This window comes from Phyllosticta citribraziliensis, assembly GCF_038025025.1.
Source record: "Phyllosticta citribraziliensis strain CPC 17464 chromosome Unknown J3D65scaffold_3, whole genome shotgun sequence".
Classification (NCBI taxonomy): domain Eukaryota; kingdom Fungi; phylum Ascomycota; class Dothideomycetes; order Botryosphaeriales; family Phyllostictaceae; genus Phyllosticta; species Phyllosticta citribraziliensis.
The window spans coordinates 1,335,503-1,360,997 of NW_027117340.1; the positions used below are offsets into that span (position 1 = coordinate 1,335,503).

At 54.4% G+C, this 25,495-nt stretch overlaps 7 protein-coding genes across 7 annotated transcripts; 4 read left to right on the top strand and 3 right to left on the bottom strand.

The window, feature by feature from the left end:
* The first annotated feature begins 233 nt into the window (after positions 1 to 233).
* Positions 234 to 4,929, top strand: J3D65DRAFT_259330 (two-component histidine kinase). The gene is made up of 4 exons (XM_066794856.1): positions 234 to 1,591; positions 1,648 to 4,400; positions 4,449 to 4,745; positions 4,804 to 4,929. Exons 1-4 carry the CDS (start codon positions 706 to 708, stop codon positions 4,828 to 4,830), a joined length of 3,963 nt encoding a protein of 1,320 aa, XP_066657806.1. The 5' UTR covers positions 234 to 705; the 3' UTR covers positions 4,831 to 4,929.
* A 2,903-nt stretch (positions 4,930 to 7,832) lies between these two features.
* J3D65DRAFT_259396 (SNF2 family N-terminal domain-containing protein) lies at positions 7,833 to 11,657 on the top strand. The gene is made up of 2 exons (XM_066794857.1): positions 7,833 to 8,548; positions 8,614 to 11,657. The coding sequence occupies exons 1-2, from the start codon at positions 8,012 to 8,014 to the stop codon at positions 11,476 to 11,478; spliced, it is 3,402 nt and encodes a 1,133-aa protein (XP_066657807.1). The 5' UTR covers positions 7,833 to 8,011; the 3' UTR covers positions 11,479 to 11,657.
* A 998-nt stretch (positions 11,658 to 12,655) lies between these two features.
* Positions 12,656 to 14,807, top strand: J3D65DRAFT_259407 (cell division cycle protein-like protein Cdc20). The gene is made up of 2 exons (XM_066794858.1): positions 12,656 to 12,678; positions 12,782 to 14,807. The coding sequence occupies exon 2, from the start codon at positions 12,903 to 12,905 to the stop codon at positions 14,667 to 14,669; it is 1,767 nt and encodes a 588-aa protein (XP_066657808.1). The 5' UTR covers positions 12,656 to 12,678; positions 12,782 to 12,902; the 3' UTR covers positions 14,670 to 14,807.
* Positions 14,808 to 16,159: 1,352 nt separating this feature from the next.
* Positions 16,160 to 17,682, bottom strand: J3D65DRAFT_650224 (uncharacterized protein). The gene is made up of 3 exons (XM_066802427.1): positions 17,488 to 17,682; positions 17,065 to 17,367; positions 16,160 to 17,008 (listed from the first exon to the last, which is right to left on the bottom strand). The coding sequence occupies exons 1-3, from the start codon at positions 17,650 to 17,652 to the stop codon at positions 16,370 to 16,372; spliced, it is 1,107 nt and encodes a 368-aa protein (XP_066657809.1). The 5' UTR covers positions 17,653 to 17,682; the 3' UTR covers positions 16,160 to 16,369.
* Positions 17,683 to 17,812: 130 nt separating this feature from the next.
* Positions 17,813 to 19,679, top strand: J3D65DRAFT_616803 (uncharacterized protein). The gene has a single exon (XM_066799480.1). It carries the CDS (start codon positions 18,114 to 18,116, stop codon positions 19,221 to 19,223), a length of 1,110 nt encoding a protein of 369 aa, XP_066657810.1. The 5' UTR covers positions 17,813 to 18,113; the 3' UTR covers positions 19,224 to 19,679.
* Positions 19,680 to 20,384: 705 nt separating this feature from the next.
* On the bottom strand, positions 20,385 to 21,683 carry J3D65DRAFT_259455 (uncharacterized protein). Its single transcript, XM_066794859.1, has 2 exons — positions 21,197 to 21,683; positions 20,385 to 21,148 (listed from the first exon to the last, which is right to left on the bottom strand). The coding sequence occupies exons 1-2, from the start codon at positions 21,274 to 21,276 to the stop codon at positions 20,413 to 20,415; spliced, it is 816 nt and encodes a 271-aa protein (XP_066657811.1). The 5' UTR covers positions 21,277 to 21,683; the 3' UTR covers positions 20,385 to 20,412.
* A 1,983-nt stretch (positions 21,684 to 23,666) lies between these two features.
* On the bottom strand, positions 23,667 to 25,475 carry J3D65DRAFT_548960 (uncharacterized protein; the record flags this gene model as incomplete). Its single annotated transcript, XM_066796930.1, has 3 exons — positions 23,667 to 24,771; positions 24,821 to 25,034; positions 25,103 to 25,475. 3 exons carry the CDS (start codon positions 25,473 to 25,475, stop codon positions 23,667 to 23,669), a joined length of 1,692 nt encoding a protein of 563 aa, XP_066657812.1.
* Between the last annotated feature and the right edge of the window lie 20 nt (positions 25,476 to 25,495).

Consider the following 25,495-nt stretch of genomic DNA (forward strand, 5'->3'; position numbering starts at 1 on the left):
AAGCCGTGCCCACGACCGTGGCTTCAGCATCCTATGTCGCCAGGCAGACTGGAGCCGGCGCTTCCACGCGCAATACGTCAGCGCCGCAGCCGAAGGAAACGAAAAAAAGCCAAGAGACACGACGAAGAGGCACTAGTCGGAGGCCGGCCCCTGTTCCTTGACGAGGTGCATGTTCTCGAGCTGCCTCGATTCGTTCGCCTAGATAGCCTGCCCATCGCTGCTCTGCCTGCCGGCCTGCTTGCGCTGCGACTGACTGGGACTGACTGACTGACTGACTGACTGACTGAGCAATCGCGACTGTCTGCGCTGCGCAACCAACCTCCACACGCTCCTTTTCCCACACCACACTCCCGTCCGCCCGACTCGCCTGCTCTGCTCTGCTCGAGTCTCGTCTCGTCTCGTCTCGGCTTCTTTTTCTCTCTTCCTCCGTTCGACGTCTTGGTCGTTTGTTGCCGCCTCCAGTCCCCAGCCGCCAAAGGTCCCCTCCCCTCCCTCTCACTCCCTCTCCCACACCCCCGATTCCTCGCAACTGAGCCCTCTCGCTCGCCGCCCCATCCTCGCCCCCCCGCGCTGTGGCACGAACAGCAGCCTCACAACGACACCAACGCCCACCCCGGACCCTCCGACCCCCGCTTTCCACCCTTTTTGCGACTCTCTGGCCCAATGTGCGGTGCGAGAAACACGCAGTAGTCGTGCATCACAACGATGTCTCACGAAGAGACCGCCCAAGCGCTCGTCGCTGTCCTCTCCAACCTCGCAAAGCAATATGATCCCGCAGGAGACAGGTCGTTTCCCGGCCAAGTCGCCGCCAACGGTGGCAGGTCATCCACCGTGACTCTGCCCGGCCCGGACACCGAAACCAAAAAGTCGCTCGAGCGCGAAATCAACGCCCTCGCCTCGCGAATCCATTTCCTCGAAGCAAAGGCCAAGACGGTGAACAACAGCGCTTTGCCCATCACTCCCGGCGAACCCTCTCTCTACTCCCCCTTCCCAGGCGACAGCCAACAACTGCAGGCTCCCCGAACCGGCCCCGCCAGCGGTAGGGACAGGCAGGCGTCATGGGTCACCAACTGGCTCGCATCAAAGGACACGCCCGGCGAGCGCCCGGTGCCCGCGGCGCAGCTCACCGAGGACCAGCTCAGCTATCTGCGCGACCACTTGAACAAGCAGGCCGAGCAGATTCAGAGCCAACGCGAACACATTGACAGCCTGAGCGCCGAGGTCACCCGGCAGCTCCGGGACCAGGACAAGGCATTTGGACACGGCATCGAGGACATTGGCGCTCTGAAGCGAGAACTGCAAAAACACCAGCAGGCCAACTTGGCTTTCCAAAAGGCGCTGCGTGAAATTGGTAGCATTGTGACTGCTGTGGCGCATGGCGACCTCAGCAAAAAGGTTCTCATTCACGCTAAGGAAATGGACCCTGAGATTACGACCTTCAAACGCACCATCAACACCATGGTCGATCAACTCCAGGATTTTGCTTCTCAAGTCACGAATCTCGCAAAGGAAGTCGGGACCGAAGGTCGCTTGGGCGGCCAAGCCGTTCTGACTGGCGTCGACGGTATCTGGGCTGAATTAACCAACTCGGGTAGGCCCACGTGAACCCTAAAACACAACTAGCGGATGCGCTGATCAATGTTCTAGTCAACGACATGGCCCGAAACCTGACGGAACAGGTGCGAGAAATCGCTGTAGTCACAACTGCTGTCGCACACGGTGACCTTAGCCGGAAGATTGAACGACCGGCTAGGGGAGAGATACTTCAACTTCAGGAGACCATCAACACCATGGTGGACCAACTCCGTTCATTTGCATCTGAAGTCACACGGGTCGCTCGCGACGTCGGTGTCGAAGGTATTCTTGGTGGTCAAGCGCGGATCGAAGGCGTCCAGGGCATGTGGAACGACTTGACCATCAACGTCAACGCCATGGCCTTAAATCTCACAACCCAAGTGCGCGACATTGCTCAAGTCACAACAGCCGTCGCCCAGGGTAATCTCACGCGCAAGGTCTCGGCAGAGTGCAAGGGCGAAATTGCAGAACTGAAAAACACCATCAACTCCATGGTTGACCAACTGCAGCAATTTGCGCACGAAGTCACAAAAATTGCTAGAGAGGTCGGTACCGAAGGTCGCCTTGGTGGCCAGGCCAGAGTCCATGGCGTCGAGGGAACCTGGAAAGACCTGACCGAAAACGTCAACGGCATGGCCGACAATCTAACCACACAAGTGCGAGAGATTGCAGAAGTCACAACGGCGGTCGCCCGGGGAGATTTGAGCAAAAAGGTCAAAGCAGAGGTCAGGGGTGAAATCTTGGCCCTCAAGATCACAATCAACACCATGGTTGACCGCCTGAATGATTTTGCATACCAAGTCAGCAAGGTGGCTAGAGAAGTCGGTACCGATGGAAAACTTGGAGGTCAGGCAGAGGTCGAGAATGTCGAGGGCAAGTGGAAGGACCTTACGGACAACGTCAACACGATGGCGCAAAACCTCACTCTTCAAGTGCGAAGTATATCGGACGTCACCAGCGCTCTTTCGCGTGGCGACCTGACGCGCCGCGTCCACGTTGATGCCGAGGGAGAGATACGCCTGCTCAAGGACACGATCAACGACATGGTTGCCCGACTTGACGAATGGTCTCTTGCCGTGAAACGCGTCGCCAGGGACGTCGGAGTGGACGGCAAGATGGGTGGTCAGGCCGAGGTCGAAGGCATTACCGGGCGTTGGAAAGAAATCACCACCGACGTCAATACCATGGCCCAAAATTTGACGTCTCAAGTGAGGGCCTTTGGCGACATCACTCAAGCCGCCACGGACGGAAAGTTTACCCAAATCACAGTGGAAGCTGCGGGTGAGATGGATGAGCTGAAACGCAAGATCAACAAAATGGTTTCCAGCTTAAGGGAGAGTATCCAGAGAAACACGGCGGCAAGGGAGGCTGCCGAACTTGCAAACAAGACCAAGTCCGAATTCCTGGCCAACATGTCCCACGAAATTAGGACACCGATGAACGGCATCATTGGAATGACGCAGCTCACTCTCGACACTGATCTCACTCACTCGCAGCGCGAGATGCTTACAATTGTTCACAACCTGGCTGGCCAGCTCTTGACGATTATCGATGATATTCTCGATATTTCCAAGATCGAAGCGAACCGCATGGTTATGGAGGAAATACCATTCTCGCTACGTGGAACGATTTTCAACGCTCTCAAGTCTTTGTCTTCGCGCGCAAACGAGAGAAAGCTCAACCTGGCCTACCAGGTCGACAGCTCTGTCCCAGATTATGTCATAGGAGACTCGTTCAGGCTGAGGCAGATCATTCTCAACCTTGTTGGCAACGCCATCAAATTCACCGAGCACGGAGAGGTCAAGGTTGCTATTTCTATGGCACCGAACCAGGCGTGCGCGCCTGACCAGTACGTGTTCCAGTTTGCCGTCTCGGATACTGGCATTGGTATTCACGGCGACAAGCTGAACCTCATTTTCGACACGTTCCAGCAAGCCGATGGATCAACGACCAGGAAGTTTGGCGGCACAGGTCTCGGTCTGTCCATTTCCAAGCGCCTCGTCACTCTCATGGGTGGAAGGATGTGGGTTGAGTCTGAGTACGGCTGTGGAAGTACCTTTTACTTTACTTGCAGGGTCCGTCTCGGAAACCCCGACATCAGCGCCATTCAGCCGCAGTTGTCACCATACAGCAAGCACACGGTGCTCTTCATTGATCAGGGCAAGACTGGCTATGGCGATGACATCGTCAGCCACCTCAAGGCGCTTGACCTGGTCCCGCATGTCATCCACACAGACGAGACTACGCCGCTGTCAGAAATTCCGAGCCCGAGCAAGCATGCGTACGACTGCGTCATTGTCGACTGCAACATGACGGCGCGTCGGTTGCGGGTTGAGGAGCGCTTCAAGTATATTCCTCTTGTAATGGTCACGCCTAGGGTGGCTATCAGTCTCAAGTCGGCGCTTGAGGATGGCATTTCCAGCTTCATCACGACCCCATGTCTGCCCATCGACCTGGGCAATGCCTTGATCCCGGCCCTCGACGGTCGTGCTGCACCCCTCATATCGAACCAGTCCAAGTCGTTCAACATTCTCTTGGCCGAGGATAACCAGGTCAACCAGCGCCTCGCCGTCAAGATTCTACACAAGTACAACCACAATGTCACAGTTGCCGAGAACGGTCTCGAGGCTCTCGAGAATATCAAGAAGACAAAGTATGACGTGGTATTGATGGATGTCCAGATGCCGGTCATGGGAGGATTTGAAGCGACGGCCAAGATTCGAGAGTACGAGCGTGAGCACCACCTGACGCCAACGCCGGTGATTGCGCTCACGGCGCATGCAATGGTGGGCGACCGGGAGAAGTGTCTCCAGGCGCAGATGGACGTAAGTAAAAATGACAGACGGTTGTGCGACTTTGCTAATAGAATACAGGACTACTTGTCCAAGCCGCTGAAGCAGAACCAGCTCATTCAAACTATTCTGCGGTGCGCAACCCTGGGTGGTGCGCTGCTTGAGCAGGACCGGCAGCGGATGGCTCTCGCGCAGAGCGAAAAGGATAAGGATAAACAGGAGAAGCAGAATCAGAGGGGAGGCAACCGGGGGTCTCAGAATACATCAGGAGGTACGCGCAGGCCACAGATTGATGCAAGAGGCTACACCGAGACGACTGTTGCGGGTTCGCAGAGCCCCAAGCTGCTGGCGGCAGATCAGCAGGACCAAGCAGACCGAGTAAGTTGCCTTTACCACAAGGTCTAATTAGACTCGTTGCGCTGACATCACCCCGCAGCTCTTGCTTCGATCGCACAGCAGCTGATGACCGCTTAAAGTCTTCATCTCACGAAGAAAGCACGTCAAGGTTATTCAGTCACGCTGACGTTTGCTCTGGGGCTCTAGGCGACCACGAAGGCGACGAACCGAAGTAGCGCCCCGGACGTCATTCGAGAGTGGTGCGTCTTGCGACGAGGACGCGGCCAGTAGCGTGCGAGGAGGGGAAAAGGAGCAAGATCGCTGATGAGGAGCGTGGGCGGAGCGGCTGCGGTGAAATCTTCGGCCCTTTCTGAGACACTCGACGCCTACCCACGACATCGTCGCGAATCTGGGGCAGCAACGCGCGATAAGCAGCCAACCACCCAACCGCGCTGTTGCGCCCAAGTGCGGGCACTGTACTCGCGACCAGGCGTGCAGTCTACTGTAATCGTCTGGTAACCTTTTGCCATCATCGTCATCATACTCAAATCTTAGTTGTACTTACCTACCTACTTTTTCTCGATCGGTTGCCGCCTCCATCCACCCCACCAGTATCCAACGACTCCCACCTCATCTCGCCTCGTTTCGGGTCCCGAATGCAGCAGCCACGCACATCGTCGACAGCCACAAGAAAAAACTGCCGTGTTGGCACGCGCAGCCATCATCGCCGGCCATCTGCCCGTGTCGACCAGCGCAAACATGATTGAGCAGCAGGCTGAGGAGTGCATGTGGGGCGCTGTCTATTTCCTTTTTACAATTCCTTGTCTCTTCTTATCCTTCTCCTTTTGGTCCTGTCTACCCCGATTGGCGTTTTCATGATCGTTATTACTTGAAGGTGTACAAATTATCCGCGCTCGCGATGCGCAGCACAGCCGTGTCGCCGTCGTCGCCGTCGCCATCGTCCATCGGTAGTTGGCTGGGGTCAAGGTGTATCATTTGGGTTCAACAGGCGGAGAAGTGAGCAGGCAGGTATCAGCAGCACGCACCAAGGGTCGCCGGTTTGGTCTTGTGGGCTTTTTGGGGCAAGGCGCCATTTCATTTCCCATTTTCTCTTGGGGATTCTTTCGGAATCATTACTCCTACAGTTGGTTACACTTTTTCTTCCTCTTGGGGCGCTCGTGGAGCGAAGCGATGCACAGCAGAGCGAAGCGAAACCACCGTTTTTCTTTCTCATTCGAGCATGGTGTACCTGCTGCTGCCTACATCTCTTTTCCCTCCTGTTCGATCTTGCTTTGTCTTGTGATCTGCATGTGCCTCGCGTTTCTCGTGCCGTTGAAACTCTTCTCCTCGATGCTGGTCCTGGTTGATTGAGAATCACCGACTTGATGGATTACGATTGCCACGACTTTCGATCGCGCGGACGTTGGAGCCATTGTCCTGCTTAACCTCCCTTCGTGGTCGAGGAATATTTTGCGTTTGCTTACGAGGGCTACAAATTTTCGAATACACCATCTTCTCGACCCGGACCCCATTCGCGCAAAAAGACAACCTTGCTTCCTCGCGCCGGCGTGTTCAAGGGGCAATTTTTTCAGACTCGGACGGCATGGCGGAGGGAGAAGAGCTCTCGGGTGGCTGCCGCGTGCCGGCCGAGGAACGGACACGGAGACCACGCACCGGCATCGAACGGGCCAGGCAAGCAAGCGCGCGAGCACACATAGCGACGTGGAGCAAGGGAGAGATGACGGGTCAGCTGGGGACAAAGAGAGAATGTGGGGTCACGAGACGAGGCGGCGGGGCGTTGCCGTCGCTGAATTCTGGATCTGTCATACCTTGCCTGCTTGTGCATGGATGCACGACGATCTAGGGAGCTCCCGCGCGCACCAAGGCCAGAATAGAAATGTGTGGTGCGCTGCTGCTGCTGCTGCTGCTGCGTGTTTGGTGTTGCCCGCCGCAGCAGCGAGCGTGCGAGTTGTGTGAGAAGCCTGCGGCCATCTCGTCTTTGATGCCTGACAATCGCTTCTTTCTGCCCACCCGAACAGACAGCTGTGTGGAAGACGGACGAGGCTGGAGAAAGTGTTTGCTGCCATGGCCAAATTGCATGAGTGGTGATTCGGAGGTCCCGTCATGTGAGCCGCACACAAGGGGGAGAATCCAACGGCCGGCCAGGGGGCAAACACTACATGTATGCATGTATCAAGGATGATGTGGACGGGAAGGTGCAGAGAGAGAGGGGAGTGCTGTAGGCATTGATTTTGTGCCGCAGCATGGCTTTAGTGTTGTACACACTGCGCAAATCACATTGAACGGCGCATGGCCAGCAGCGACTAAGCTTTGTCTTTTGAGTCACTCGGTTGATTTAGAGAGGGCCGTAGCCGGGCGTGTCCAGAAGTGTTGGCGTAGGCATCGTTACGGGAGATGGACGGCGGCCCGGGGTCATGGTAGAAATGTTTGTAGGTAAGGCAGAGATGGTCGATCTTTTTTAGATCATCCGCCCTTGCATGTGTGCCGTTCATTGTGAGGATGGCCGTTGAATTTAGCCCCCCATGAGCCGTGGCTTTCATGAGGGTGTTAGCCACGGTCGCCGACCAGGAAGAGGTCGAAGATATAGGTGTTTCTTCTCCATTTGCTGGCGGATCGCATTTAGGCAGAGGAAAGAACGGCCGCTGCTCTGGCTGGACCTGGAGGTGGTTGTGCGACTGTGGCGTCATCTGGCTTGTCTGAGGCCGCCTCGAACACCATTTCCTCACCCACGGCTCCGTCAGCCTTCCACCACCACCTCCGCCACCCCTCCCCCTTCTCTCCTCTCCATTTCGTCTACCACTGTCGCCGTGCATCCAGCTGGATCCTGACGGTCGAGACGCCTGCGCACTGCACCCTCAACCTCGACCACTTTCACAGGCAGAGCTACTCTGCATGTACCCTGCTGCTGGGCCAAACGCGAACACGTGAATGCGCGCTCCTCGCGCCCAAGCCAACTTCAAGCCCTACCGCTCCGGCATCGTACCAGGACCTGCCGTCGCATTGCGCTCGACGGCCGGCCCACCTCCACCTCCACCTCCAGTCGCTCACTTTGGCTTGCGCGTGTAACCACGACTCGACCAGACCTTATCGTTTGGCCCTGCTCATTGGTTTGCCCGACTTACCCACTCGCTACATACCTACTTCACCCACTACGCTCCACAGCGTCGACTGCGCGGCGCTGCACATCTACCTGTGACACGAAGCCCTTCCTTGCGCCCAGCGCTCTGCGCAACCTGCAACTCCACACCCGACCCCACACCACGCCGACCAGGTGAACCTCCCTCGTCATGGAAAATCTTCCGCCAAATGCCACCATCGAGGAAATCGAAACTGAGATCGCCTTCCAAACGATCCTAATGGACACCTTGGACAAACACTCGGACGAGTACCAAAGCGAAAAGAGAAAACGTGAACGGCAGCTTCATGATCTGAGGGATCTTCGACAACGCAAGCTCCACGAACCTCCACGTCCTGTCCAACCGCCCAGGCCTACCTCCTCCTCCATGTCTTCAACGCCTGGAGCATCCGGCTCCGCCTTTGGCCAAGCCAGCACACCAAATGGCCTCCCTCTTACCCAGTACACCAACGGCCAGATCAACCAGAATGCTAGGGGGAGGGTACCAACACTCCCAAGCTCCGGCTCGCTGGGCAAACATGGTCGATCTGAAGACTCGCCGTTTGCAACATCGCCCAGTGCGGCCAACAAGTCAGCTCGCATGGGTCTAGGTACGGCGTCGGCTGGCGGACATGCCAGCTCTCCAGGCAGAACGGCTCCTGGGAGGATCCCGAGTGCATCGGCGACGCCGAACGGCTCGACGCACCATGTGAGTGGCATCAAGCAAACCAACGCTTTGCGGGTGCAACTTTACTAACAAGAACTTGCGAATAGGCGCGCTCGAATCCCAGTGGAGGCCCGCAAGGCTTCACGCCATCATCGCCGTACTCAAACACGCTGCAGACCCAGGCGCAGAACTTGTCTTTGCACAGCCGCAGTCCGATTCTGCCTCCGCCACACTTGCTCCCACACGATCCCCACTCGATCACGCGTGGCCACGCAACTCGCGGTTGGCATCCCCCTCGTGCGCCTCCCAGTTCTGTGCCGCGCCAGATTCCTACTTCTACACCTGGCCCGGCGTCTCAAAGGCGCAACCAACAATTGCCCGGCTTTTCACAAGTTGTCTCGTCGGCTACACGGCCCGTAGAGGTCATTGAATTAAGTTCGGATAGCGATGATTCGGAACCAGAGACATTGAGGAACGGTATGTCAACCCCTAATGCTCAACATAAGGGCTCCAAAAATGACGACAAAGGCAAAGGCGCCTTCACGCGCCGCTTCAACGACAATGGTTTCTTGAACGCAAGGAATCCAAGTTTCTCGGCCAACCGCCCTGCCCTTGGTAGCAGCACCCCGTCTGGCGTAAGGATGTACAATGAGCTTCATTCTAGGCCATCACTGGGTTATCCCACTGGCGCCTTTGCAGGAGACGGGCTCGCCAGCAACTCTGCCACGCCTCCTGGAATGATTCCTCGTATGCCCGGTGCTTATCCCACCGACTTGCCCACCGAGATGGACTCGTGGGACCACCCTCACTACGGTCGCCAGGGGGCTTCGGAAGAGGACATCACTGGTCTTTTGAACAACGTCCGAGACGCCGGCGATGATCTTCCCAAGGACCAGCGTCCACCGACGCCCGAAGCTCTGGTTCACCCGCTGCTGGAACATCAAAAGATTGGTCTTCACTGGTTGAAGAAAATGGAGGCTAGCACAACCAAGGGAGGCATTTTAGCCGACGACATGGGTCTTGGCAAGACTCTCCAGGCTTTGGCTCTCGTCGTTGAGCGGCCGTCGAGGGACCCCCAAAGAAAGACGACTTTAATCATTGCTCCGGTCGCCTTGATGTATCAATGGGCATTGGAGATCAAGACAAAGATCAAGACTGGCCCCCACGCCCTCAAAGTCATGATCTATCACGGAACTGGCAAAAACAAAAAGACGTTTAAGCAGCTGTCAGAGAATGACATTGTGCTGACGTCCTTTGGTACCGTTGCATCCGAGTGGGGCAAAAAGTCTGATGTCCGCAAGCTCGATTATGATTCCGACGGTAGAGCCCAGGCGACTTACTATACGACTGCACTTTTTGGGCGCGAGGCCCACTGGCACAGAATCATTCTTGATGAGGCCCAAAATATCAAGAACAAAGAAACCAAGACCTCCAAGGCAGTCAACGAACTGAATGCGACCTACCGCTTGTGCATGACAGGTACTCCTATGATGAACCGCGTCGATGAGCTCTACCCAATGCTTCGGTTTCTCAAGACGCCCAGCTATGAGGAATGGTCAGTCTTCAAGAATGATATCAAGACGCCCCTTGAAAGCGACAAGGAAAGGGGGATCCAGAAACTTCGCACTCTACTCAAGGCTACCCTGCTTCGTCGCAACAAAGACTCCATCGTCGACGGCCGACCCATTCTTGAGCTTCCTCCAAAAACTATCAGTTTTGAAAATGTCGAATTCGACGAGGACCAGAGGGAGTTTTACAACGCCATCGAACACCGTACGCAGTTGAGGTTCAACAAGTATCTGCGCGAGGGAACCGTGGGCACCCAGTACACCCAGATTCTCGTCTTGCTCTTGCGTCTTCGCCAGGCCTGTTGTCATCCAAACCTCATCAGGGACTTTGCGGAAAAGATTCCCACCGATCTGAACAACAACGACTTGTCAGAATTCGCCGAGAAGCTCTGTCCCGATGTCGTCAGGCGCATCAAGGAGGAGAATGGCGCATTCAGCTGTCCCATTTGCCTCGATGGCACGGCCAACCCCGCCATCTTTTTTCCTTGCGGTCACACAGCCTGTTCAGAGTGCTTTGCCACCCTCACAGAACCTGCACGAGCGCAGGCAGCCGACGGCCTCAGGTGTCCAGAGTGCCGCGGCAACATCAACGCCAAAGAAATCACTGATTACAATGCTTTCAAAAAGGTTCATCAGCCCGACTTGGACCAAAACGCTGAGTTGAACGAGTTGCTGGGTCAAGGATCGGACGAGGACAGCGACTCGGACGAGGATGAGGATGAAGAAGAGGGCGAAAGCTCCTCTGGCTCAAAGGGCAAGGGCAAAGCGATGCCGAAACAGACGCTCAACGAGCTCCGCAAGAACGCCAACCGCAACAAGGAGGCGAAAAAGAAGTACTTCAACCGTCTTGCCAAAAAATGGGTCAGCAGCTCCAAAATCGACCGCACCATGGAGCTGCTCCGTGATATCCGAGCAAATGACCAAAGCGAGAAGACGCTCATCTTCTCGCAATTCACAGGCTTGTTGGACCTTCTAGAACTGGCTATCACGCGCGAAGACATTGGCTCCGTGCGCTATGATGGTGGCATGTCAGCGAAGACCCGTGATGAATCTGTCCAGAAATTCACGACCAATCCCGACACCAAAGTCATGCTAGTCTCTCTGAAGGCCGGAAACTCGGGTCTCAATCTTGTTGAGGCTTCACGGGTCATCATTCTCGACCCTTTTTGGAATCCGTACATCGAATACCAGGCCATTGACCGTGCACACCGCATCGGCCAGCGCCGGCCGGTTACAGTGCATCGCATCCTGGTGCCCGACACCGTGGAGGACCGAATCATGACGCTTCAGAAGCAGAAAGAGGAGCTCATCACAGCCGCCCTGGATGAGGGCCAGATGAAGAACGTGGGCCGCTTGAACGACCAGGAGCTGAGGTACTTGTTTGGCCTCGGTGGTCGCCGCTAAGCTGGGTCACCAGAAAATGCGTGCCGGCCCGGCAGCTTTGAGTGGTGGTATGATTTCCTTATTCCCTTTCCTTTGACTCTGCTTCCTTCCCTTGCATTACGAATAGATTTCCCAACACACCCACGCTCTTGATGCGCTTTCGATAGCGCTGCGTAGGGTCAACTCTTTCCTTGCGTCTATGGCTCATCGGCGGGACTTTCTTTTTTCTTAACAGGGCGCAATGGCGGTTGCTTACGACACTCGATTCGGTTTGCTTCATCATATTCCCAAAAGGCAGGTGGGCGGGTTTCTCGGACGGACGGTTCTCTACGTAATGGCATGATGCAGCAAAGGATGGGACTGGATAGGTTACAGGAAAATGATGGGCTTGGCTTCTCAATTTGCAAGTGGATGGATCAATCACCAGTGTGCTGCAGAAAGATTTACCCTTCTACCCAATCAGCTTGATACCCTGAGTGTGATTGTCACATGTACATGTTTTGGGATTGTTTCTTCAGACTGTTCGACTTCGATGGTCTTGTTTTGCGCGTTCTGTTGCCTCCTCCTGAATTTTGGCCCGTCTGCTGCGTATTTTATCCTATTCTCGTCAGTTGGGAGTGGTCTGTCCAGATCAACGCCTGATCCGAACGTGTCCTGTGCCGAAATTTAGAGAGAAAGGGTTGCGTCTGGCGCGTTTTGATATCCATCGGATGAGGGAAAAGACAGTTACAGGGAAAGATAGACTTGGCATCTTCGCAAAGGGTCCCGCACAAGCTGCGGACAAGACGGCGTTGGTGCAGTCCCTGTTTTCTGGCGGTTGATTTGCCGGCTGGAGTGGTAGAGTTGTGAGACGGCCGCATGTGACTGTGGAAATGTCCTCCGTAGATTTTTGGTTGACATAGACCCTGGCTTTCACGGCCTGCTAATGGACTCTTGGATATTAAGAACCTGTCCCGAAATACATACGTGCGGATTTGGTGGTTGGGCGGGTAGCTGCTGCGTGGCGCGCTAAGAATCCTACCGTGTCGCCGTGGGATTCGCGGCACCTTTTCGCCATGATGACCATTCCCAGGGCAACTAGTGACAGTTGAACCCTTTCTCGCGGAATCTCTGGTTCCAAGAGGGGTGCGACCGTGGTCGTGATGTTCAAGGGACGAGTGGCTGACTGCGGCGATCACGTGGGTTGAACCGTTGCCGTGCCGACGACCCAAACAAACTGCCGTAAGAAGCCTACATAACTCTCCCGAACCCCCCGCCTCCTCCTTCTTCTTTCTCTCCACCTCAAATCTTCAAAGTCTCCAAACATTCTCAAACCAAAACACAGACTTTCAAAAACCATTCTCAAATCTGCTCTCAAGCATCCTCTCAAACAGCGCTTACGCACATTCTACCTCCAAACAACTACAAAAACCAAAAAAACTTATCCGAGCCCCACCTCAACCAAAATGGCCTGCCCTCTGGTTATGAGCTCGCCTTCGACGCCCACTGGTATCAAGAAGTCATCACGCCTCCGGCATCAAGAGTCGCCTCAGACTCCGGTCCGCAAGCTGGTCTTGCAAAAAGAGAAAGACGAGTCAATCCACGTTCCGTCGCCTCTCGCCTCCAACCGTCAAGTCTCCAACTCTTCCAAGACCAACATCAGCCGCAACTCGCCAAAGCCCAAGAAGCTCGACTTGGGTCTTTCCGAGCTCACTCTCACCGGCTCTGGCAAACCGTCAACTTCTACAAACACCAAGAAAACCAAGAAGGCCGCACCTACAACGGTCAAGTCTCGCCCTCAAAAATCAAACCTCCGCGTCCCTCGCAACCCCACCGACCGCTTCATTCCTCAACGTCTCACGACAGAAGCAATCGAGAACGCAAACATCTCAAGGTCGTCGTATCGGAGCGAGCGCCCAACATCGTCGAGAGGCAACACCGCGGACGGTTCTTCCATCCTGGCATCAGCCGCAAACAACCTGAACATCTTCGGTCCCAACTCAGCAGACGAAGAACTCATCCAATCCTTTGGCCGCGTCAACATCCACGACGACGACGAAGAGGCACCCAAGAAGCATTCTCCGAGAACACTGGCCTACCAAGACTCGCTCGCTCAGGCCTGCGACATGAACATCGGCTCGCGCATACTCGAATTCAAGCCGGCGGCACCGCAATCAAACAAGCCGGTCGACCTGCGTGCCCAATACAACCGTCCTCTCAAGCCTGTCACCGGCCAACTTCGTCGCCGCATCGCCTCGGCACCTGAACGGGTGCTCGACGCTCCAAGCATCGTCGACGACTACTACCTCAATCTTCTCGACTGGTCTGCTGGCAACCAAGTCGCCATTGCTCTCGAGCGCTCAGTCTACGTCTGGTCTGCGGACACGGGATCAGTCAACTCTCTCTTCGAGACTCCCGAGGACACCTACGTTACTTCCGTCAAGTGGAGCGGAGATGGCGCCTACATTTCTGCCGGCCTCGACAACGGCGAAGTCCAAATCTGGGACGTCGAGGAAGGCACCAAGCTCCGAAGCATGTTCGGCCACGAGGCACGCGTCGGTGTCATGGGCTGGAACAAACACATTCTTTCCACTGGTGACCGCACTGGTCTCATCGTCAACCACGACGTCCGCGTCGCCGACCACAACGTCGCCGAACTCGCCGGCCACACCCACGAAGTCTGCGGCCTTGAATGGCGCTCCGACGGCCAAATGCTCGCATCGGGTGGTAACGACAACTACGTCAACATCTGGGACGCCCGCCACCTGACCGAGCCCAAGCACACCAAGACCAACCACAACGCCGCGGTCAAGGCTCTCGCCTGGTGCCCCTGGCAACTCAACCTCCTCGCCACTGGCGGTGGCTCCAACGACAAGCACATCCACTTCTGGAACTCCACCACCGGAGCCCGCCTCAACTCAATCGACACGGGCAGCCAAGTCACCTCCCTGCGCTGGTCGACCTCGTACAAGGAGATTGTCAGCACCGGCGGCTTTCCCAACAACGCCCTCTCCGTCTGGTCGTACCCATCGCTTGTCAAGAACATCGAAATCCCCGCCCACGAGCAGCGCATCCTCTTCAGCTCGCTGAGCCCCGATGGCCAGACCCTCGCCACGGCCTCGGCCGACGAAAACCTCAAGTTCTGGAAGCTTTTCGAGAAAAAGGCTGGCGCGACCACCCTCACCTCGTCCAAGCCCAGCGCTCTGCGCGCACCCACGACCCAGATTCGTTAAACCACGGGCAGACAAGACATCCTCACGAAGTCACGAAAGGATACCACGGAGTCTGGGTTCGGCCTGGCGTTTATTTCACCAAGCACAAACACAAAAAAACCAACCATCTTCTATCGAGTCAGGGCGCTCGTAAAATAGCCTGGGCGGGTGGGACAACAACCCAAGTCTGGCTTGCCTCGCTCATCAGGCTTGGGGGGAAACAAAAACAACCATCAATACTTTCACGACTGCGGCTTCAACCTCCTCCTTCAAGCACGTCAATTCGACGGCAAGGCATGGCGCTGGTGGTGTTGCGTCTTCTTTTGGCATTCCTCCATCGGTCAACCAACACCGTCGCTTGCATTTCACCGCTCATCCTCCCTTCAAACACTCGCGTCATTTTTACTCGCTTGGGCTTTTGGAGTCGATTCCTCCTCAATCAGGAGTGCGTCATTGACTTGGATTTGGCGTAAAGCATTCGGGAATGAGCGCCGTGTATCATTCTATTTCTTTTGGCATCAACAGCACCGTTTCATGTGGAGTATAGCGGCGGCGTTTGTAAATGATGAGACTTTATTCTTTCTTCTACTATGAGCATTCGGGCATTTGTGTGCGCTGGAGGATACTTAATCGAATGGATGCTTGAGACTTTTCAATGTGGCTTGCAGCTTGTGAAATGTATGTGACTTGTCTGCATGTGTGGTGATGATTGAGTAGTGGAGCGCGATGGGGAGCATCATTGATTCATCCTGCCGGGAGACAAGTTGACAATGGTGTGTAGGACGACACCTGAGACCGGAAATTTGTCCTTGCAGTGCAGAGGTTGAATCCATTCGCACACGCAGTGGCCCAAGGAGACATGTTTACAGTGAGTGTATTTGTCAGGAACGAGTGGCTCGCGGCGGGCTTGAAGGAGGAAGCAAATCAGCGGCAAGAGTGTTGGAACTAAGAAGACTTGTGTAGGAAGGGTGCGTCTCTTGAGTCCGGTCACGGACGGAGGCTGCGTATCACAAGCCAGCTTCTGCGGAGTACTCGGTCCTCTGCTGCTGTAATCAGCAGATTGCTTGCAACGCGGCGTCTCTCGTGGCCGAACGCATAGACATACCACGTGACTGACTACCTTCATGTGTCTGGGCGATGGTCTGCGGTCTGCATTATTTAAGACTCTTGCCGGCGCCTCGATTCCGACCGCATAGTTTGCAGCCAGAGCAGCCACAGGTGTGAAGGCCGACTGGTCTGTTGGAGGGACTACTACAAACAGATTTCGGACTGTCGGTGCGGTTGGTTGGTTGGAGGAGAAATGCAAGGACTGCACTTCCCGGCGGCGTCCCCTTATTTGTTGGCGGCTTATCAGGGTCCGCGTTGGTCAACTCCTCTGAACTTTGAGCATCATCATGACTAGGTTATCTGGCCAAGCCTCAGCATCGTATGATGTTGAAGAGCCTTGAGGTCGCAAAGAGACGGTGATTCATTTTCTGGAATCGGGCTTTCTTTCTTTCTGATATTGTCATTGCGACAGAGGGTCTGCCTGAAGGGTGCAAGTGCTGTCACTATCGCCATTCGTTCCGAATTTGATGGATACTTGTGTAGCTTCGAGCCTATGGTCTTCCAAGAAAAGCAGAAATAGCGCTTCTATATCCGCATCAGCATCTAGATCAACTATGTGACGTGAAACTACCGTCCAATCTGCGCCCGTCAGCCGTAACCGCACTCAAATGCGTTTACATCATCTGCACCTCCAAAAGACATCTCCTCACCCCTCCCTCGCCCATCTCTACTCCCGAGTTTTCGATTTCTGCGGCGACCGCTCCTCTCGCCGCACACTCCTCCTTGAACGCATCAACGCCGCCTCCAACGCCAAAGTAGAATTTCTTCGCCGCAACCATGGCCTTCCCCAGGCGGACCCTCTTCAAGAGTCCGACACAGGTCTCCGTGAATGCGCGCAGGGCCGCGGGAGAGTAGATTGTCTCAGATGCGAGAATCAACGTGTTCATCTGCTCGGCCGACGGCGTCAGGTCCAGGAATGCGTCCGCGGGCGCCCAGGATCCCGAGATGAAGCTCAGCGTTAGTGGGCAGGCGAAAAGCGCGTCGAGGAAAGCGCCAACCAGCGCGGGCGTGATGTAAAGATCGCCGTGGTCTTCTTCCGAGTCGTGGAACGGGTTGGGCGAGTCCTCGGAAAATGGAGCAGCGGCGGGATTGGAGCTGTCCAGCGTTGAAGCCCACGTGAGAATGAGATTGGGGAGCGTGACGAGCCGCAACACCGAGGCGTTGTAGTCGGCGAGAGTAAAGTAGAGGGGAAGGGATTGCGTAAGTGCGTATCTGAAGAGAATGAGTGTGGGAATCGCGGTGCCACAACCAAGCTGCGGAGATCGTTAACCTTGCGGGAGTCTTCGAGTTTTGCATAAATTATTCGTACCTCAATGACATGGTCTACACGGCAGAGGTCATCAATGTCTTTGCGCGGGCCGCGATCGATGAGAAGCTTTGCCAGGTCGATGGAGCATTCCCAGCTCTTGTAGCCGCCTTCGTAGACGTTGGTCTTGATGTCTGAATCGTCCAGGCCAGTCGGAGCAGTAGCGGAAGACGATTCAGCGTCATCCTCTGCCATCAATTGCAACCGCACATCAAAGATTTCGCGGCGAGGGATCTTCAACTTCTTTCCTTTGGGTGACTCTATCTCAACCAGGCTGTAGGAGACCTTGGAAGGTAGAGATTCTATCTGGGGAGAAAACTTAGCTGGAAAACGCAAAGAAAAAGCGAAAAGTGGCGGAGAAGGAGGTGTTCAAAGAAGCAAAGTTGTGGACTCTCCTGTACTGCGCGCAATCGAAAGCCTACCTACCAACTCTTGAAGTTTGTGAGACCGGGCTGGGGTGAGCTCCGGCTGATGCTCTGATGGTGGAGGATTCGTCGCCGCGGGCGTTGGGTGGAAAGCAGGCGCGTCTCCCGAATCGGCCTCGACATCTATATCGTCTCCAGCGAATCCAAAGCTAAAGGGCTGGGCCATATTGTGTTGACGAGAAGAGGTGAATGTACAAGGTGAGAAGCAGAGAGCAGGCGAAGCTCTTCAGTCCGGACCGAAAGCGGAATTGTAAGCGAGCCCATGCACGCACCATTTGCCGATCGGCTCCCCAGCCCCTCGGTCCCTCCTTCCCCACCCCTTACCAACTCCATCCTCTGTCGTCATCTTCATCCATTGGTACAACTATTTCGTGAGATTGCTACCCAGCAACCTGAATTAGTAGAGCCAATACTACAATAGCATTGGCCCTCGATTTCGCGGGTCTGCTGTTTCACGGCGTGCCATCTGCACAAATTCCCCGACCAATGAGAAGCCTAGTTTTTTCATCTTCGTGAGCATTTCGCGAGTTCCGAATGCTGCAGCCCTCGAGCAACGCAGCAGAGCTTATTCAGGTTCGATTTAAAAACGGTCTTTCTCTATAACTTCAGCTGACTGATTCAAGAAGAATGTTTGCTGCCGACATCGCCACACGCGCCCAAGCATTGGGCCTCAAGGTTCATGGGGTTTCGGAAGTTGAGATTCAGACCGAGACTGGGATCTCACCTTCATCTCTCAGAATCTTGGAGAAGAGAGCCATCGAGCGGGGCTACGATCCACAGGTCTCTCAAAAAATCGAACGCCAGCATGTCACTTTCACAACGTCACCTGATGAGCTTCCCGTCGAACTGCATCTCCATATCATCTCCTTTCTTGACCTCAAAGGCTTGATCAAAATGCGAAGCGTCTCAAAGCATTGGCGGAGCTTGATCGAGAAATACGCCCAAAACTCCGAGGTAGTACTCCCAAGTCGCTATGCTCTTCTCCAGCTGTATGATGATTGGACTCGGACATTTGCTTGTGCAGAAACTCGTAATTTGATCCTGCCCCATCTTCGGAACTTCGACCGCGACGAGTACATGTCAAACTTTCCAGGCAATGTTCCAGAGGAATTTGAGCTTTGGATCCGGGAATGGCCTTCGTCTGCTGTCATGGGCTGGCTCTGGCCCGGTCTTCCTGATCGCGACCATGATAGTCTACCGGGACCTGACTATCGATTCTCGTTAGAGCATGACAACGAATTGAACAGACTGTCGACAGATTGTCTCAGAAGGTGGAGAGATCCGTACAGAAATTGGATCTATTGTCGAATAAATTTCAACGCGGACAGTCCTCACGCTGTCGACATCAAGACACACGGCGCTGCTCATGGCTGGCGCGTATCAGGGAAGACAACAAATTCAAGTTTGATTTCTCTTGAGACCAGGGCCATAGAGATCCAGACGGGCTGCCAGGCGTCAGATGAATCAGGTGGGCCGACCCGCGGCCTCGTGTTGCTTATTATCAGCGGGGCTGGTCCTTTCAATGGAACAGTTCAGGGAGCGTGCGGAGATCCGGAGGAACACTACGTTGGAGAAGTGGAGGAATCGTGGATTCCAGAGGTCAACTGCCAGAGGCCTGAAAACGACTACTCCAAGAGCTGGATCGAGTGGCTTCGAAAGCATATGATGCTATTGGAGGAAATCTGGGGTGGATGGCCAACAAGTTGGGGCGTGCCGCATACCGGATCCTCACGTTGAAAGCTCATGCTTGGAGTCGATCGTTCAAGACCGAAAGCCGTTTTGACTGTTGAGGCTCGGCCAATAGCTCATCGTTGACCACTTTGGTCAACCGAAGTCTTGGGGCGCCAGTTTCTGAGACACCGAAGGCCAGGACACAGAATTGCTCGACATATCCTGCCAGGCGGCTCAAGCTCTTTTCTTGCGAAGTGCCGTCAGCATTTAAATTCCAAACTATCATGGAACCGGCTCCCTTGCACATTGCTCAATGAAGTACGGATAGAGGGAGGACATGTAGCTGGATGGCCTCAAAAGCAGTCAAATGATTCCCACATACCAAATATCATTGTCCTCCAGTCAACGTCTACGTCTTAGAATCGAAATTATTGATCTCGACACTATTTCGTGCAAACCACTTCTTACAAAGTCACCTGCCCCGTGCCAAAAGCCAAAATGGAGAGCTCCTCACCCGAAGCGTGAATAAATTGCTCCAGCGTTCTCAAGTCGCGAGTGGCGCTGGAAGCCTTCTCATATTCGCGCTCAAGCCTTCAAAGTCACGCGTCGGGAGGCTTCGTTCGCGTTGCAAGAAAAGGAAGTGGATGTCAAGAAATGACAGCGAGTGACGAGTGGCTTCTCAGTCAAACCGGACGAGCAATTCGTCCCAATCATCATCAGTCACAGAATTAATCGTCTCGTCTGGTCTGCTCTATAGTGAACTAGAGAGTGTGGTGCCTGCCAGTGCTCCATGCCTTGCCCGTCTGGTCTTGCCCGTCTGGTCTGGAAGTTTCTATGGTCTGTTTCCGTCTCATTTTGAGAAGCTGTATGACTTGGTCAAACTTCATTCAATTCATCAGACTTCCATGTCATTAAAAAGGCAAATCCAACCGATGGTGAAGTGGGAGGGGGGAGCGCCCGCCACCGGCGCTGGACAAAGAAAAAAACACAGAAAAAATCTCCCAAATCAGAACCCGCCCTGCGCAGCAGCAAGTTCCCATTTCCGCACAACGACAAGAGTGGCGAGGGAAAGCCCGCCACCGGCGCTAGGGGAAAACACAAAAAATGATCCCAAATCAAAATCCGCCCTCCACAGTAAATCCAAAATCCCCTATGCAACAAAAGGACTCTCCATATTCCCATTCCCGCACAACGAATGACTCAAGACCCGCTACCCGCTCCCAAAACCGAAAATGCACATTTGTCAAAAGTTCAATCAGAGCACAGAGCTGCTGCGGTCGTGGCGAAGCGGCGGCCTCTCGCGGACGCTCATGGAGCGACGAAAGTCTGCCTCGTCGTCCGCGAACGTGACCTCCTTGTCCTCAGCCGATGAAGTCTTGGTGGGGTGCTCATGGTAGTCGCAACGGTCGAAGTCGGACCACTCGAGGGTAGCCCATGTCGGATCCTCAACGAGGGCTTCAGAGATGAGGCTATACTCCAACAAGAATCCGGCAGGCAGGACCGCGAGAATCTCGTCCTCGCCCCTACGATCCACCAGGTTCCTGATGCCGTGCTTGTACATGACGGCGTGGACAAGGAACTTGCGCAGGCCGGATCCGCGCCGCGTGTTTTCGTACACGTAGTTAATGCTGTCATAGTGAAGCGAGCCGTTCTTGTCGAACAGCGCGTCGATGACGCGCACCTTGAGCGCCGGCACGCCGCGCTTGTCGGCGAAGATGTAGATCTTGTAGAGGAAGCGGGACTTGAGTTGGAACGCGTCGAGCTTCTCGGAAAACTTGCGCGTGTACACCCAGGTCAGGACCGCTTCGAAAACTTCTGGGTCGTCTTCGGGTAGCTTGATCGTATGGGTTGTGCCGTCCGCGTCTCTGGGACCTGTACCTTCGCATGCCGAACGGAACCAGGAGGAGTGGTGGGAGATGAGGCCAGTGTGAACTTTGAATTCCACCTTATCGGGGCCCACGAGCACCTTGATCATGTCGCCGAATTGTTTGCTGAATGTTATGAGCGACTGGGCTACTTGACGACAGAGGAAAACTTACTACGGGGGGTGTGCGTAAAGAATTTCGGCATACGGGCACATCCTGTGGTTGTGCGAGGCAACCGATTGGGGGCGCGACATGTTGGACAAGGTTGTCGATGTGGAAGCTATTGGTGTTGTCGTGTGAAGGGTGTCAATGGGTGTCGATGTGAAGGGTGTCAATGGGAATCGATGTGAAGGGTGTCGGGTGTCGATGTGAGGGTTGTCGATGGGTGTCGATTTATAGGCGTCGACTGCTCCACGTGCGTCGAATGCTCCACGTGCGTCGATATAAGAGGTTGTCGATGTGATGAAGGTCTTCGACGTGATGTCTATGTGAAGGGCTTCAACGTGATGTCGATGTGAAGGGCGTCGGATGCTCCACTTGCGCCGACGTAAAAGGTTGTCGACGTGAAAGGTATCGAATGCCTCAAGTGTGTCGATGTAGGAGGCTGTCAATAGAAAAGTGTCGACGTGAAAGTTGCAGCGAGCGTCTTAAGAGTCCTGGTCAGAAGCTTTTGACTGTCGATGTGTCAAATGCTTCACGTGGATATTTCACGTAATTCTTTCCGAGAGCGAATGACTGAATGAGAAAGACTTGGACTTAATTCTGCGCAAATAATAGCCAATGCCATTACGACCCTTATGTAGAGCTTGGACATCGGTCCGAAGCGAATCAACGTCTGGTAAGGAAGGTATTTTTGGAAAAGTCAGGTTCCCAAGGGTGGGCTTGCTACCGTTGACGATCCTTCGTCCCGTTTACCAAATCAGGCGCGCAATGTATCGGTTTGGCCAACATGACGAGCGTCGTTGTTGAAGGCTCGGAATTGCGCTGTCTCCTGTAATTGATTCGGGCCACGAGGTATTGATCTGGGAAAGTCGCTTAGGAAAGCTTCAATGCCAGTGAGACATTCTGAATGCTTCTCATACAAGCAGTTGGCCGCCGGAGCTTGGCGTCAGGAACCATTTCCATCACGTGTTCGGTTGATGGTACATCCAGGGCATCCTTTCAACCTCACACCCCATCGTACGTCACTTCACCTGCCTTATACTTTGAGCCTTCCGCAATACGAGCAACGCTAAAAGACATGTCGTTCGTCATTGCAAGGCAATGGTGCTGTGCTTTATTGAATTGTCGCCACTGAGGGTCTTCATCGCCGGGAAACCGGTCAAAGTTGACCTCCTCTCCATCGCGTCTTGCCCAACTAGTCATGCTCAAGAGCCTTAGGGTCTGAACAGTGGGGCGCAAGGGCAAATGTCGTTCCTCAAGAAGTTGTCGTGCCTGTAGATCCTGGAGGCCATCCCCAACATCGTCTGACCAGTCTCCCCTCTTGGAGTGCGATGCCACATGACCCCACTATGCGTCGGCACCGAAAAGAGCTACCTTCGGCATTTCATCGTTGTCACTCGGTCTTCCGCAGCTTCGTCGAGGTAGCGCTCTCCTAGCTCGCAAGGCTTTGCATGATGAATGTCGCCACCATCAAGGTCCGTCCAGCCGAGGTTCGATATGACGATGGAGGGCACAGCCTTCGTTGACGAGGTCGTGGCAAACGCTTCGAGCTTTGTCGGAAGTGTTGGTTCCGTCGCGTGCGTGACGAGCCATGGGAAGAAAGTTGAGCAATGGCCTTTCCCAGATCTTTCGTGGCTGTCCTTGTATCGAATGGATCCATCATTCCAAGGAGTCTGGGTTCACCATAAAGCGATCAAGTACGCAGATGAAAGGCTGTTAGCAATTCGACGTAGATAGAGTCTTTGGTATGGAAAATGACGAATTGTCCAAGGGATTCTGATTATTCAAATTTCCTCTTCTGATATCCGCATCTTTCAATGTGTAGCCCTTGCGGAAAGTTAGCATGAATCACTTGTCTCTAAATGTGACAGCGTCATGACTTGCCGTCCTCAGCGGCAAATTCGCAGGTACGTCGCTGAGGCACGGATACTCAAGGCTTCTTGGAGACTGATAGTCCCTCTCAAGACAAGCAGAGCCTTGAGCAAGATGATTGTGAACATAACAGATTGATCACTTACCATTCCGCTTCTTTTCCTTGTCAAGAAGGCTTGCTTGGTGGCGTAGTACCAACTGCCGCATGCCCGATCCTGCACGGCCAGCGACACATGTTCTTGTTTTCAAAGACTCGAAATCGCACCCGGTCATTTGAATTTTGCGGAGCTGTATCATTTGACCGCTGGCGGAGGCAAAGCGGAAATGAGTTGTCCTGCTCCAAGCCAACGAGGCCGCGTGTGTTGTTGCGAACATACCCGGACAGTCACCCGAGTGGTTTAAAATCCGGACCGACACTTGTAAGTGTCTGTAGCCTGGCCACTTCGTTCATTTCACATCCCCAACGAACGACATTGCCACTGTCAAGTTTTGCTTCTATATGCATGGTTGCAAGAAGCAAACGTTGCGGATGGAGTGGCCTAGAATGGTGATGTCGTCCTTGGATATTGGGACGTCAGAAAAGTATGAACAAAGCCAATTCCTGACTTGATCAATAATCCGGAAAGTCTGGATCAACGTCCTTCCGCCAAGCTTTGAAGCCACCCCGAATATCGACTATGGCCCTTGAGCCTCCTTTGTCTAAACCCAAGGCCTTCATTTTCTTGACAGCAATTTGTGAATCGTTCCCCAGCCGACAAGTGACGATGATGGGCTGATCTGATGGTGTCTGCTGCAGCTGCTTCACCCAATCCGGCTGTGTTTCTTCCTGGGCAGACGGCGTACTCGCTGACGATTCTGGTGTGACTGGCGTATTGGCCGCCGAAGGAGCTTGCACATTCAACCTCTCGATATCAGAGAAGGGTATGTTGATGCTACCATCCAAGTGCGCCAATTCAAATTGTATTTTGTCGCGGACGTCGACCAGGACATGTCCGTTTGATTCCGAGTTGGCAGCTTGGTGGTATTCCCGAGCCGAGATGCGCTCATCTGGGGACAGAGCGTTGACTGGACTGGAGGCACCGCAAAACTGAACATAATCCATAGATCCAGAGCTGAGAGCTTCTCGGGTGACGGTGGCCTCAGCAGAGCATGCTGCACACCGCGGCTTCCGAGAGCGAAGGCCGAAAGATCGAAACTGTGGGTTTCCGTATGCAGAGAATATCAACAGAGATGCTTTATTCGGTTTTTTTGGGGCAGAATTGGAGCCGTTCGGCGTGGGCCTATCAATGTCCATTGGGGTGTCTGCAGGAGGGCCCTGCGAACTCTCTATACCAGCTGCAATCAGCTTGATGGCCTCGAGAGCTTGCAGCACGCCCATGACTCCCACCACAGGACCTAGAACTCCACCCTCACCACAGCTGACGACGCTTTCAGCGGGCGGCGGTCTAGGAAAGATGCAGCGGTAGCATGGACCTCCCATGAGATCTCCAGGTGGAAGGGGCGGGTTGTTGAAGATTGTGAGCTGACCATCTGTCCGCAACGCCGATGCAGATACAAGAGGCTTGCCGAGCAAGACGCAAGTGTCAGAAATGAGATATCGAGAAGCTGGCGTGTCGGTACAGTCGAGCACCAGGTCGTAGTTGGAGAAGATGCCAATGGCGTTAGACGGAGCAAGTTGTGTTTTGTGAGGATTGTATTTGACCGTTGGGTTGAGGCTAGCCAAGGTGAGCGGCATTTCAGAATGGACAAGATATGTATACCTACGTCTTGAGGTACATCATGGCGCTGTCCACTTTGGACATGCCCACTCGGCTTGTCGCGTGGAGAATCTGGCGATGCAGATTAGATTCCTCGACAGAGTCTCCGTCCACAAGACCGAGAGTGCCTATTCCAGCTCCTGCGAGGTATGCTGCAGCTGGACAGCCTAGACCTCCCATGCCGACAATCAAAACTGCGGTGTCGCGAAGGCGGCGCTGTCCTGTAAATCGAGGATTAGACATGGCTTTCAAGCAGCGACCATGAACGGTAAGAAGCGCGCTTGGCTACCTTGAAGTCCAATTTCCGGCATGATCAACTGGCGGCCATATCTCTTGTAGTCGTCGGCGTTCAAAGGCCATTTCTTTTTCTGTGGCTGCGGTTGTTCCAGTACTGCTGACAGCTCGGCCTGCCACTCCGCGGGCAATCCTCCGTCTATTGCGAAATTCAAGAATGTAGAGTCCTGTCCGTCCGAGAGTAAAGTCGAGGGAAAATAACTGGGCTGCGACGAGTTCTCCAGCACTGGCGACTGGGTTGCGGCGGCGGTTTTGGCTGCGCGGGCTTCGGCATTGGCGAGTTTTTGGCGCAGGTGGACGAGCTGGCGTTCGCAAGAAGAAATCTCATGCCGGATGGAGGCGATGGTCGCCTCGACTGGACCGTCCATGTCGCAAAAATTCTGCAAGG

Bases quoted from the DNA above. Each gene is read 5' to 3' on its own strand.
- J3D65DRAFT_259330 (XM_066794856.1), top strand. From the start codon at position 706: ATGTCTCACGAAGAGACCGCCCAAGCGCTCGTCGCTGTCCTCTCCAAC. The intron at 1,592-1,647 runs GTAGGCCCACGT...TCAATGTTCTAG, and splicing joins GGCTGAATTAACCAACTCGG to TCAACGACATGGCCCGAAAC. The intron at 4,746-4,803 runs GTAAGTTGCCTT...ATCACCCCGCAG, and splicing joins AGCAGGACCAAGCAGACCGA to CTCTTGCTTCGATCGCACAG.
- J3D65DRAFT_259396 (XM_066794857.1), top strand. From the start codon at position 8,012: ATGGAAAATCTTCCGCCAAATGCCACCATCGAGGAAATCGAAACTGAG. The intron at 8,549-8,613 runs GTGAGTGGCATC...ACTTGCGAATAG, and splicing joins CGAACGGCTCGACGCACCAT to GCGCGCTCGAATCCCAGTGG.
- J3D65DRAFT_259407 (XM_066794858.1), top strand. From the start codon at position 12,903: ATGGCCTGCCCTCTGGTTATGAGCTCGCCTTCGACGCCCACTGGTATC.
- J3D65DRAFT_650224 (XM_066802427.1), bottom strand. From the start codon at position 17,652: ATGGCCCAGCCCTTTAGCTTTGGATTCGCTGGAGACGATATAGATGTC. The intron at 17,368-17,487 runs GTAGGTAGGCTT...TTTTCTCCCCAG, and splicing joins CTCACAAACTTCAAGAGTTG to ATAGAATCTCTACCTTCCAA. The intron at 17,009-17,064 runs GTACGAATAATT...CGATCTCCGCAG, and splicing joins GTGTAGACCATGTCATTGAG to CTTGGTTGTGGCACCGCGAT.
- J3D65DRAFT_616803 (XM_066799480.1), top strand. From the start codon at position 18,114: ATGTTTGCTGCCGACATCGCCACACGCGCCCAAGCATTGGGCCTCAAG.
- J3D65DRAFT_259455 (XM_066794859.1), bottom strand. From the start codon at position 21,276: ATGTCGCGCCCCCAATCGGTTGCCTCGCACAACCACAGGATGTGCCCG. The intron at 21,149-21,196 runs GTAAGTTTTCCT...CATAACATTCAG, and splicing joins CTTTACGCACACCCCCCGTA to CAAACAATTCGGCGACATGA.